Here is a 13353-nt window from a genome sequence, read left to right on the forward strand (position 1 = left end):
TAAGAGAAGCACCTTCACACTGTTTTATTCAGCTACAGTAAGCAGAAGTGTTTTCAGCAGCTCACCTGATGGCCACGTCCGTCTCCAGTCCTTCTCCTCCAGCTTCAACAGCTTTCTCAAAGGACATCTGAGTGTTTTCTGGTGCAAGCTGTTTGAAAACAAATGAAAATGTCAAACAGTTTGACTCTTAACCCCTGCAATCATGCTGAAATGTTGAATGTCAAACATAAGATTCAAAAAACATTTACAACAGAAGACAAATGTATTAGATAGATAGTGAATTTGACATTTTTAATTAGTGTTACTTAACAGATAGAAGACTTTCTCAGCACATTTTTAAACATCATAGTTTTAAAGTAACTTCTGATAACTGATTTATTTTGTCTGAGCTATGATGGCAGTACTTAATATTGTTCTAGTTTTAGATACTAGTATTCAGCTTAAAGTGACATATAAAGGCTTAATTAGGTTAATTAGGGTTATTAGTAGGCCCACACGGAATCTGCACATGCAGAAATCTGCAGATTTTTAGCCTATCATTGAGTCTATGTAATTACATGTGTAAATGTGTGTAAATATATTTGTTCAGTTAAATTATTTCAGTAATATAATTGTCTAATATAAAAATGTTCATTTGATTTATTTACAATTCAGTACATAATTTACATTATTTACAATACATAATGATAAAAACATTTACAGGAGGGCTAATAATTTCATCTTCAACAGACTGAGAATCAAGCATACTGCGTGTCCAGTTTAGCTTTGAAAGTGCAGTCAGACATTGATTTTAATGGCCTGCTGACCCATCAAGCCCACACAAATCCACATGTGCTCTTTCAATATTACAAATATCAGAGGGTAAAAATGCCGCACCATGGGCGCTCCTCTGTGCCCGATAAGGGTTGGCGCCGGCCCCAGCGTGCCCTCCTCTTTGATACAAGGCGAATACATGCCCAGCGGCACCAGATAGAGAGCGAAGAGAACCGCCAAATACAGGCTCAGGATCAGCACCTGCCTCACTGAAATACACACAACAAAACACACACACACACACACTCAAATACTCAGGCAATCACAGTGTAGGACAGATCCAATCAAAGCAAAAATACATGCCACCTTCACAAAATATATGGCACATTCAGAATATAGTTTATAGTGCATGAGAGGATCATATACAAGTAAAAGTATTTAGGTTATGTGTATAGCTTAAGTATTTGTATTATACAGTTGAATTATTAGCCCTCCTGAATTATTATATCATGTATGTTTTCCTAAAAATGCTAAAACACTCTCATAATTCACAATTAGTTTGAAAACAAATACACCATCCCAGTTCAGACCAGACCAGCACAATCCTGAACAAGCATGTGAATGTCATAAGCTGAAATGAGAGAATGCTGTGTGTTCATGTGAGATCTACACTGGCACGGCTGACCACAGGAGCAGAGAGGAGATGTCTTTGTGAACGAGGAATGATTCGGACAAAGAGACGTCTCTGGAGAGGCGAGTGAGTTCAGCCTGTGTCCTGCATCTGTCTTCATTCGTCATGCCAGAGCCTCAGATATGAGTCAGCTGAACCAATTATCAATACAATTCACTCCTATTATAATCTATTGATTATGAGTAGGCCCACACGTTTTTTTGTACACATTTCTAAACATAAGAGTTTGTTCTGTAGACAGTCAAAAACAAAGCATAAGGGGGCTAATAATATTGACCTTTAAAAAATTTAAACTGCTATTACTCAAGCTGAAATAAAACAAATAAGATTTTCTCAAGAAGAAAAAATATTGTAGGAAATACTGTAAAAATTCCTTGCTCTTTTAAACATTCATTCGCCACAGCGGAATGAACCGCCAACTTATCCAGCATATGTTTTACGCAGTGGATTCCCTTCCAGCCGCAACCCATCACTGGAAAACACCCATACACACTCATTCACACACATACACTACGGTCAATTTAGCTTATTCAATTCACCTATGCCACGTCTTTAGACTTGTGGGGGAAACTGGAGCACCCGGAGGAAACCCATGTGAACACAGGGAGAACATGCAAACTCCACACAGAAACACCAACTGACCCAGCCATGATTTGAACCAGTGACCTTCTTGCTGTGAGGTGAATGTGCTACCCACTGCGCCACTGTTTAGCCCTCTTTTAAACATCATTAAAATTATTTAATATTTTCCCAGAAGGGCGAATAATCGACTTCAATTGTACACCGAAATACGATGTGCTCAGAATCACAATGTGTTTTCATTTGTCTTCTGCACTGCACAGCATCACATACCTCTCTTATTCATGCGGAAAAAGTGTAAGGCGATTGGCCAGGACAGCAGCGTCATTATACAAACTCCGCCCAAGTGCAGGAAGGGCGCCGTGACCTGCACAGCACAAATGAAGATGCATTACTGGAACTGAGCTTGAAGTAAAGCTCAGTTTGTCACAGACTCCCTGTGTTGAGAAAAATGAGTGACCTGAAAAGAAAGGAGCAGCGTCGTCCATTCTTTACTCCATAAGTCAGAGAGCACAGCGGTGGCACTGATGGAGAAGGTGAGGGTCACCAGGATACCAATCTGTGTGACATGCAAGACATTATATTAGGATAAAATAACATATCATACAACATATAACATTACATTTTCACTAACTGAGTTTTAACTAAACAGATTTTTATTAATTGTAAAAAATAATAAAATAAATGAAACAGAAAAAACTAACACAAATAAAACATATTTTATATAAAAAAAACAATATATAATTTTTTAAAAATTTTTCCTGAATTATTAGCCCCCTGTTTATTTGTTCTTCAATTTCTGTTTAACAGAGAGAAGATTTCTTCAACACATTTCTAATCAAAATAGTTTTAATAACTCATCTCTAATAACTGATTTATTTTATCTTTGCCATGATGACAGTAAATAATATTTGACTAGATATTTTTCAAGACACGTCTATACAGGTTAAAGTGACATTTAAAGGCTGAACTAGGTTAATTAGGTTAACTAGGCAGGTTAGGGTAATTAGACTAGTTATTGTATAATGATGGTTTGTTGTGTAGACTATCGAAAAAAGTATTGCTTAAAGGGGCTAATAATTTTGAACTTAAAATTATGTTTAAAAAATTTAAAACTGCTTTTATTTTAGCGTAAATAAAACAAATAAGATTTTCTCCAGAAGAAAAAATATTATCACACATACTGTGAAAATTTCCTCTCTGTTAAACACCATTTGGGAAATATTTAAAAAAGGAAAAAAAAATCAAAGGGGGGCTAATAATTCTGATTGCAACTGTATTTATTCATTCTTTCATTTTCTTTTTGGCTTAGTCCCTTTATCAATCTGAGGTCGCCACAGCGGAATGAACTGCCAACTTATCCAGCACGTTTTACGCAGCGGATTCCCTTCCAGCCGCAACCCAACACTGGAAAACACCCACACACTCTTGCACAGACTATGAGCAATTTAGTTTATTCAATTCATTAGAACTGCATGTCTTTGGACTGGGTGAAAACCAGAGCACCCGGAGAAATATATATATATATATATATTGGGCGAGGCAGTGGCGCAGCAGGTAGTGCTGTCGCCTCCCAGCAAGAAGGTCGCTGGTTCGAACCTCGTCTCAGTTGGCGTTTCTGTGTGGAGTTTGCATGTTCTCCCTGCCTTCGCTTGGGTTTCCTCCGCGTGCTCCGGTTTCCCCCACAGTCCAAAGACATGCGGTACAGGTGAATTGGGTAGGATAAATTGTCCATAGTGTATGAGTGTGTATGAATGTGTGTGTGGATGTTTCCCAGAGATGGGTTGCGGCTGGAAGGACATCTGCTGCATAAAAACTTGCTGGATAAGTTGGCGGTTCATTCCGCTGTGGTGACTTATAAAGGGACTAAGCCGACAAGAAAATGAATAAATGAATATATATTATATATACATATAGCGTCATGAAATCCCTCTAATAATTATTATTAATATTTTTTTTATGGTAATAGTATTAAAAGCAGTGATGACTAGAGTAATCATTTCATTTGAAAATACATACAATAAGAAAGCAATTATTTAATTTTTTTAAAATAAATATTTAACAATTTAATAAACCTTGATGAACAGAATAATTTTCTTTAAAAAAACATTATAAAAAAATTGACCCCAAACTTTTGACCGGTGGTTTATATACATTATTTAAATATTTAAACATTAAACATTTTTTTATAGTTTACAATAATTTAAAAAACAGTACTTGAAAAAAATAATAGTAAAAATACAAGCTAATTAGGATGACTAAATATTCCAAAAACATATTCATTCATCCGTTTATTTTCTTTTCAGCTTAGTGCCTTTAAAAAGAGATATGATAAATAAATGTTAATAAACATGCCTAAAAACAATCATTTTCAAGTTTAACCCCATAAATAATCAATCATTACGAAGCAAAATATTTTGGATTTAATTTATTTTGTGTTTTAGTGTCTTATTTTTGTTTAGCTGAGCATCATAAACTAGTCATAAATTATTTGATCATAGCTTCAACACGATCTGTGAATCACACGATGCTGTTTCTCTGGTAACGCAGATATGGAGTGAATACAAATGAAAGATGAAGAGACTCTGTGTTTCTCTGCTCACCTTGTGGCTCCAGTGAAGGTAAAGCCTCTGTCCTTCAGAGAGAAGGCACACGGCGAGGACCTGCACAACACAAACACCATCAGTATAAGGAATCGATACATCCATCTATAAATATTACCCATGGTTCTCTATAATTGCACTTATAACTTACAGTGGGGGACCTACAGTGGGGGACACATCAGCATTTTTCTCAGAAAACATATTTCTAAATTTTCACCAGATGTTAGTAACAACCAAAGAAATCCATATATGCACAGAAAACAAATCGAATTACTTTACAAATTAGGTTATGTTTAATAAAATGAAATGATGCAGTGGAAATAAGTATTGAACACATTAAGAAAGGGAGGTGTAGTTCAGCAGGGAAAGTCAAGACAGCAGCTAAAATCTCAGTAGTTGTTCAGCAACTCTCTGCCCTTTCTCAATGTAAATGAACATCAGCTGCTTCAGTCCAACATCTACATTAGCACGAGGATGAAGATGAAACCAGGGGGGACATTTCAGCAAGACAATGATCCAAAACACACCCGAGGAGACTCTCAGATGCTTTCAGAGAAAGAAAATCAAGCTGTAGAATGGCCCAGCCAATCACCTGACCCGAATCCAATAGAGAATACAAAATAAAGCTCAGATTTGATAGACGAGACCCACAGAACCACCAAGAACTCACAACTGAGCAATGCATGTGACTTCATTCTCCATATGAGAGGCGTGTTTAAGCTGCCAGCACCAAAAAAAAAGCCTATAATATAAAGTATTAAACACAGGGCTTTCTCCTTGTGTCATTCCATTGTTATCACACACAACTCATTTTCACTGTTTTTTATTTTATTTTTTATGTTTGTATTTGGGTTTTTACCAAAATCTGCTTCAGTTCCATGTCAACAGCTCCTTTACAAATGTTATTTCCAGGAAAAAAACATGCTTTGTTCAATACTTATTTCCCCAACTGCATATCCTGCACTTGCTGCTAATAAACTCCTGATCAGACCTAAACTGCATTTCGTTGCCTTGTACTTGTACATGTGTAATGACAATAAAGTTGAATCTAATCTAATCTAATCTATATCATGTAAAACTCAGAAGCTTTGCTGCAGTTCAGAGACTCACCAGGAGGAGGGCGATGTATGTAAAGAGACCCGCTGAGACCACCAGCAACACCACTGACCACGGAAACCAGAAGCCCAGGTTCCCGAAGTTAAACCTGCATTAGAAAAATCACAGATCTTAACTCTTTCCCTGCCATTGATAAGATACCTTGTCGAATTAAAGAGATGTCTCTTAAAGGGGCAGTTCAACCAAAAATTTAAATTCTGTCATCATTTAATCATACTTTACTCCTTTCAAACATTTAGGAATTTATTTACTCTGTCGAACACAAAAGAAGATCATACCGCTGACTTCAATATTATTTGTTTTTTCCTACTGTGGAAGTCTGTGGTTACAGGTTTTCTGCTTTTTTCTAGATATCTTCTTTTTTGTTTGGTTTGAAACAAGTTTTGGGAAAGTAAATAAAAAGTACATTTTCATTTTAGGGTGAACTGCCCCTTTAAAAGACAACACTTTACTAGCATTAAGGAATCTGTGTTTTACAGTAAGGGAAGCCCTAGTGCATGTCCTGAGTGTGTTAAGAGACTTCTGGATCCTCTGTAAGCAAATCTTAAGATGATAAGTGAAAGTATCAATGAGATTATGTGTAAAGATGAAGAGTTATACAACTTTCCTTCAGCTCAATTGTGTGCATGTGTGTGTACGTATATACAGTGCTCAGTATATATAAGTACACCCCTTATCTTTTAAATTCATATTTTTAATAGGAAGCTGTACAATTACATATTTGTGCAAATACATAGGATTAGTCAGTACTGATGACGGTCCAAAAACTAGTACACCCAAATTTATGTGTAATAGAAAAACATTAAATCCAAATTTAAAGAAAGAGGAAAAACAAGAGAAAAATAACTGAAAAATTCAGTCCAAATTTTGTACACAGCAAAAATTTGACTGAATTTAAACAAACAAATTAAGTTGAACATTATTAAACTTAATTTGTTTGTTTAAATTCAACACAAATAATTTGTTTGCAACAGTTGTGCATGCAACACTTTTTCAGTGAAGATTGACATTTAAAAGCTAAAAAAAGATTTCGGTGCAAACTGAGCTTTAGGGAGCTTTCACACCTGTGAATCGATTCAGTTGTTCTGAAACAGAGATTACAATTGTTACATTGTTGCTCTTTGCTCTTGGAGCGGTTCGCTTTCACACTGCAAAGTTTCTAATCTGACCAAAAGAGCTAAAACAAGTCACGTGCGAGTAAACTCTCCTCACATTGGTCAGAGTGCCAGGGTTTATTTTGCAGCGTCCCGCTCAGCTGTCAGGAGGTGGTGGTTTGGTGGGGATTGACAGGGTGCGCGCGTGCGACGTGTCTGAAGAGAGATGCGGTGGGGAGGGGTGAGAAGGGTGCGCGACGATGCCTATTTGAGGACCGGGAGGGAGACTCGAGTATACCGGGAGATCATCACTCATTTGCGGGCATCCGAAGACTCGCGAAACTTCCCGCCCTACTCATAATTCTCTCTTCATATAGCCGTAAGCCTATTACATATCCATAAAACACTGTGATATAACCGCGCTCGGATCGGATCGCTTTCTCACTGCAATCGAACTGCTCCAGGGTTCGTTCTAATCGAGCCGAGACCACCTCATTCAAGCGATCTCGGAGCGATTACTTTGGCGCGGAACAGAGCGCGATTGCCCTGTTCACATATGCCAAACGAACCGCGCTAACTGGGCAAACGAGACACGTTCCGAAACAAAAGTGTAGGTGTGAAAGCACCCTTAAATTTATCAATAAAAATGTCCCGTTCATCTGGAGACACTCACCAGTCGAAGTCGTTGTAATCATTTTGCGCTTCACTCCAGAAATACAGGAATATAAGCGTCAGGAAAAATGTTACGATGAGGAGAGCGAAACTACTGCACTCCAACTGCAAAAAAAGCACACACAACACACAGATAGTCAACAGAAAGAGGTTAGTGTGCTTTCATTTTAACATTAAAAAAAAAAAAAGATCCTGGTACATAAACTGGAGTTTCCACTACATTTCAGAACAGATATTTTTTCACATCACAGAACTGAAAATAGCATGTCCAAAGCTAATATACAGTATAAACTATAGTACAAATCTGTAGCTTCATATAAATATTAAAGGCAGAGAGAGTTTAAAATGTATATCTAAATCAGCTTCAATTGGTATTTCATGGCAAAATCAGATAAAAGTTACCATTTATAAATAACATTTCTCTATAATACATAGGTTTACAACAATAAAAACATCAATATCAATAAATAATACATAAAAAAGATTAACCCTTGGACACAGTTCAGAGGCATTACCTTTTCGCTATGGTTGGGATGAAAACATCCCCTACATTAAACTGCTGTACAGTAAATACACTACTTGACAAAAATCTTGTCGTCAATCCCAGTTGTAAGAGCAACTAATAATCACTTGACTTCTAGTTGATCATTTGGTAAAGTGGCAGAAGGTGGATTTTATTGATGAATCATCTGTTGATCTGCATCCCAATCATCACAAATACTGCAGAAGACCAACTGGAACCCACATGGAGCCAAGATTCTCACAGATATCAGTCAAGTTTGGTGAAGGAAAAATCATGGTTTGGGGTTGCATTCAGTATGGGGGCGTGCGAGAGATCTGCAGAGTGGATGATCAACATCAACAGCCTGAGGTATCAAGACATTTGTGCTGCCCATTACATTACAAACCACAGGAGAGGCAAATTCTCCAGCAGGATAGCGCTCCTTCTCATACTTCAGCCTCCACATCAAAGCTCCTGAAAGCAAAGAAGGTCCAGGTGCTTCAGGATTGGCCAGCCCAGTCACCAGACATGAACATTATTAAGCATGTCTGGGGTAGCTGAAGGAGGAGGCGTTGAAGATGAATCCAAAGAGTCTTGATGAACTCTGGGAGTCCTGCAGGAACGCTTTCTTCGCCATTCCAGATTACTTTATTAATCAGTGATTTGAGTCATTGAAGAGATGTATGGATGCAGTCCTCCAAGCTCATGATGGAGCCACACACAATATTCATTCATGACTTTATATTCTATACTGGACATTATTTCTGTTCAGTGATGAGACTTTTGTCTAAGCAAAGTCAGAGCTTACTGTCCTAATGAAATAATTAAACATTAAGGCATAATCATATTTTATTTTGATAAAATAAGCGTGATCTAGAGGCCTTTGCCTTTTATATAAGCCACTTATGATACCAAATGATCAGCTAGAAGTCAAGTTATTATTTGTTGTTCCTAAAACTTAGGCGACAAGACTTTTCTCAGGTAGTGTAAAGTATTAAAGCCCCTGTACATACACAAAGATCGAGATAAACTTAGCGCATGCACCACATTTTTGCCGTATTTGCATTAATCGACACATTATACTCTCCAGGGCCTTTTTCCGTCCACATCTGTGAATGTTCTCCCCTTAACCAGCCACTCACGCAGCTCAATAGAAAGCACTTACGGGTGCATTTCCCCTGCATGTGCTGATTAGTTCTGTTGAACAGCGCTCTTCAGCTGCTGATGGGCTGCTTTCTAAATCGAGCTGTTTTCACTGCTCTGCTTGAGTTCAGAGGTTTGAGAATGACTCAGAAAGCATCATTCACTGAGTCATTTAAGTGTGGATGACTCACCGTAAGATGAGTCGGGCTGTCCTGTACAGCTCCACATCCGCTCTTTAACTCTTTGGGCCCTATCATACAACCAGCGCAATGTGGCGCAAGGCGCCGCGCAATACTTGTTTGCTAGTTTCAGCTTGGCGCAAGAGTCGTTTTGAGGCGTTGCGCTACGCTGTTTAATTAGCAAATGCATTAGCGCTTATATGTGCGCTCATAGGCGTTCTGGCCTAAAAAGGAAGGTGTTCTGAGGCGCACGGCTGGCGCGTTGCTATTTTGAGAAACTATAATAGATTTTTCATTAGACCAAAAGAAACCCGGTCTAAACTCCAGCGCAGAGTTGCGCCTCGCTTACACACTGCTTAATAGCCTACACACAAGATGTAGAGCAATACACAAATATCTTTACACATGAAAAAATACAAATTTTAAGGGTATATACAGGATATAATAAGAATAGATATAGGATATAAATAAGAAGGATTCAAATATTACAAAACATATTATTTTCTAGCCTACATAAATATGAAAAATCACTGCTTTTAAGCCTTCTTCATCTCAGGAGGCTTTTTAAGTTCATTCATAACAATTTGCTTTTGTATAATGTTATTATTATTAGCAGTATTATTTATTATATGCATATTTATATTTGTTTTATTAAAAACAAGCTTAGATTTGCCCACCTGTCAGGTTTTAGACCATATGGGGCACAGCATGTGTTTTAGGATATAACTCAGGTTTTTGAGCACATTTTGTTATAATTGTTCATTTATTCGTTTGCTGGAAATTAGAACTGAATTTAGAAATAGTTTTTAAAACAATTATTTGCGCTTAACAAACGAAATTAATTATTTATAGGCTAATGAATGTCTGTGCGTAAAGGTTTCCCTATCCAAGAGCGAAAGTGAAAGTAGATCCATTATCTCTCATTCTCACGCAATAGATGAGACTCTGATTGGTTTATTCTCAAAACGCACCTATAACTCATTAAGAAAATAAACTCAACCCTTTTAAACCATGCGCCATGGCGCAAAGCGGATTTTCCCGTCCTTAAATTAGCAAATATGGATTCTGACACGCCCTGAAAGCGTTTGCGCCATGCGCTTTCCGTTTTGCGCATGGACCATCAAAATAGAGCCCTTTATGTCCATATAAAATCCAGAAACTAAGCTTATTTTTGCAAAGGCCTGTCTAAGGGGTTAATGTTACAAACTGTAAGACATACAGAATAAAAATTGTTTTAATAAATAATTTATTTTGTCCTTGCCATGATGACAGCACATATTTTACCAGTTATTTTAGGAGATACTAGTATGAGTGGGTGGGGTTAATTTTTATTTATTTTTATTGTATAAAAAAACACATGAAATTTAACATGAATTATTTTTTTTTACATTTTAACTCCTTTAATTTATTTATTTATTTATTTGTTTATTTATGTACTTATGTACTTATTGTTGTATTTAATTCTTTATTCAATTTAATTTTTAATTTAATTTAATTCTTAATTTAATTTAATTTAATTGATCAATTTTCCTTCGGCCTATTCCCTTTATTCATCAGGGGTCACCACAGCAGAATGAACCGCCAACTTATCCAGCACATGTTTTACACAGCAGATGCCCTTCCAGCTGCAACCCAGTACCGGAAATCACTTATACACTAAGGACAATTTAGTGTATTCAATTCACCTATAACGCATGTGTTTGGACTGTGGGGGAAACCGGAGGACCCGGAGGAAACCCACGCCAACACGGGGAGAACATGCAAACTCCACACAGAAATGCCAACTGACCCAGCTGGGACTCAAACCAGTAATTTAAACAACAGTAATTATTTTTATTTTTTTTTATTTTTTTTTTATAATTAATTAAATTAAATTAAATTAAATTAAATTAAATTAAATTAAATTAAATTAAATTAAATTAAATTAAATTAAATTAAATTAAATTAAATTAAATTAAATTAAATTCCAGCCAAACTAAATGAAATGAGACATTCTCCAGGAGTAAAATATATCCCTTCTCTGTTAAACATCACAAAGTACACACATTTCACAAGAGGGCTAATCATTTTGTCTGTATTCTGCTTTTCAACAAAACATGCACATTAAAATCAGTGTCTGTTGCATTAAACCCTGAAGGAATGAAGCAGTGTTTGGTGTATCAGTGTCTGTTTGCTGACCCGGCTGCAGCAGCACTCTCCCGGCTGGGCTTTGGCGCGCTGGTATCTTCTCCACTGGCAGCCGTACAGACCGGCCAGACAGGAGACAAACGGCTGGTGCTCATAGCGCTGCAGCAGCTGCCGCCGCACCACCTTTAGCTTCCCCAGCTTCAGTCTGGACAGGCTCACCGATCAGCCGCTCCCTGCATGGGGCAGCCCGGAGCAGACGGATGGAGGAGAACCAGGAGATCTGGAGCACCAGACCTGCGGAGACACAGTTACAAAAATAGCTCACATCCAACGGCTTTACTTACTTTGACTATTTGTCTTGCGTCTACACTGTAAAAAAAAATCTTTAAATTAGCAGTTTCCCGTATTTTGTGATTGATGTTTTTAGTTTTGTTTATGTTTATTTCTGCTTTTGATATTCAGCTTGATATTTCCTCCAACAACTTGGAAACCTTAGAACTTACAACCTTGGAAACTTAAAAGTGACTTTTTTTATATAATATACTTAATATTTTTAATAGTTTGAAGTGCTTTATTGTCTGGGTTGGTGTTATATATTACAGAACAAAATCCTTGTAATAAACTGCCAGCACGTTTTCAGTTTTTTTACAGACTTATTTCTCTATGTGAGCTATTCCAAGCAAATGTCAACCATGCCATGAAAGAAATTACGTTTTCCCAAAAATGTTTGAGTAAGCAAGTATTTTACAGCACTTTAGAAATACTCAAAAATGTATGGAACAAAATCAATGCCAAAAGCATTGATTTAAAAAGCTTGTTGAATAGCGCAAACAGAAAGAAAATAATACACCAAATTAACAAGTTCTTGCATTTTAATGACTTGAATTGCAGGGTTTGTATTTTTAGGTCCTGAAATTTAACATAGCTGTTTATTTAAGTTTTAAATATTTCAACTAAAAATATTTCAAACATGCTTTCGTGCTTGTAAATTTGATAATTCATATTCAATATCCAGGTTTCCTTTACTAAATATTCAATACCCTTTAAAAATACGATGTATAATATTCAAAGGGCAATGTCAGTTCATTTATTTCAGTTTAAATATTCGCTTCCTTAAATTCAGTGGCTCAAATTCGACTGTTTGAACTACAGGAAAAGCAATAGATTGCGGATTGAAGAGCACGCAGCTGCTTTTTCACCAGCAGGTGGAGATGGAATAATTTAAGATTTTTAACCCAAGAAAAAAGCTAATAAAGGCACAAAAGTAGCATTTTATATTAATATCAATTAATCAATTAAATCAATTAAACCAGTCTTGGACATTATACGTAATACAATGAGTATGAGTAAAGGAAGTAAATAATGTTTTGGCCATATATATTTGCCCTTATGTAACGGAAGCCAGCTGGTTATCGCGTAAACCTCACTCCTCCGATACAGTGACAGACGTTGTTCTGCAATCTTAGCCTACGTTTATATTCTTTAGCAGTCAATATAATACTTTACGTCTATGGAAGAATGAGTTAATAAAGATAGAAAATGTGTACATATTGATGAAAAGACTTTATGTTGATGGTTTTCTTTTTTAAAGTTTATGTGCATGTAATGCCACCGGTCCAAGCAGGCCGCGATACTGGCATGGGAGACAAATGCTCTAAGAAGGCTAAGATTGCTTTTATTTATTACTCTACTAGCTTTTCCTGCAGTTCCCGGATGTAATGTTGAGTTTTAACAGTCGAATTTGAGCCACTGAATTTATGGAAGCGAATATTTGAACTGAAGTAAAATGAACTGAAATTGCCCTTTGAATATTATACATCGTATTTTTAAAGGGTATTGAATATTTATTAAGTGAAACCTGGAAATTAAATATGAATTATTGACTTTACAAGTA

The 13353-nt window shown here is 36.6% G+C and overlaps 1 protein-coding gene across 12 annotated transcripts in view; it reads right to left on the bottom strand.

Annotated features, from left to right (window-relative positions):
* The window catches only part of gdpd4a (glycerophosphodiester phosphodiesterase domain containing 4a), a 77775-nt gene that overhangs the window by 38146 nt on the left and 26276 nt on the right, over nt 1-13353 (bottom strand). For all 12 annotated transcript variants that reach the window (XM_073930165.1, XM_073930166.1, XM_073930167.1 and 9 more), the window contains exons 2-9: nt 11511-11753; nt 7510-7613; nt 5737-5830; nt 4627-4686; nt 2484-2582; nt 2297-2390; nt 877-1022; nt 66-148 (exon numbers count right to left, since the gene is read on the bottom strand). In XM_073930165.1, coding sequence (XP_073786266.1) covers nt 66-148; nt 877-1022; nt 2297-2351 — 284 coding nt within the window. In that variant the 5' untranslated portion in view covers nt 2352-2390; nt 2484-2582; nt 4627-4686; ... (1 more) ...; nt 7510-7613; nt 11511-11753. The remainder of the gene's footprint in view (nt 1-65; nt 149-876; nt 1023-2296; nt 2391-2483; nt 2583-4626; nt 4687-5736; nt 5831-7509; nt 7614-11510; nt 11754-13353) is intronic.

The sequence above is a fragment of the Danio rerio genome, chromosome 18 (assembly GCF_049306965.1).
Source record: "Danio rerio strain Tuebingen ecotype United States chromosome 18, GRCz12tu, whole genome shotgun sequence".
In the NCBI taxonomy this organism is placed as follows: Eukaryota; Metazoa; Chordata; class Actinopteri; order Cypriniformes; family Danionidae; genus Danio; species Danio rerio.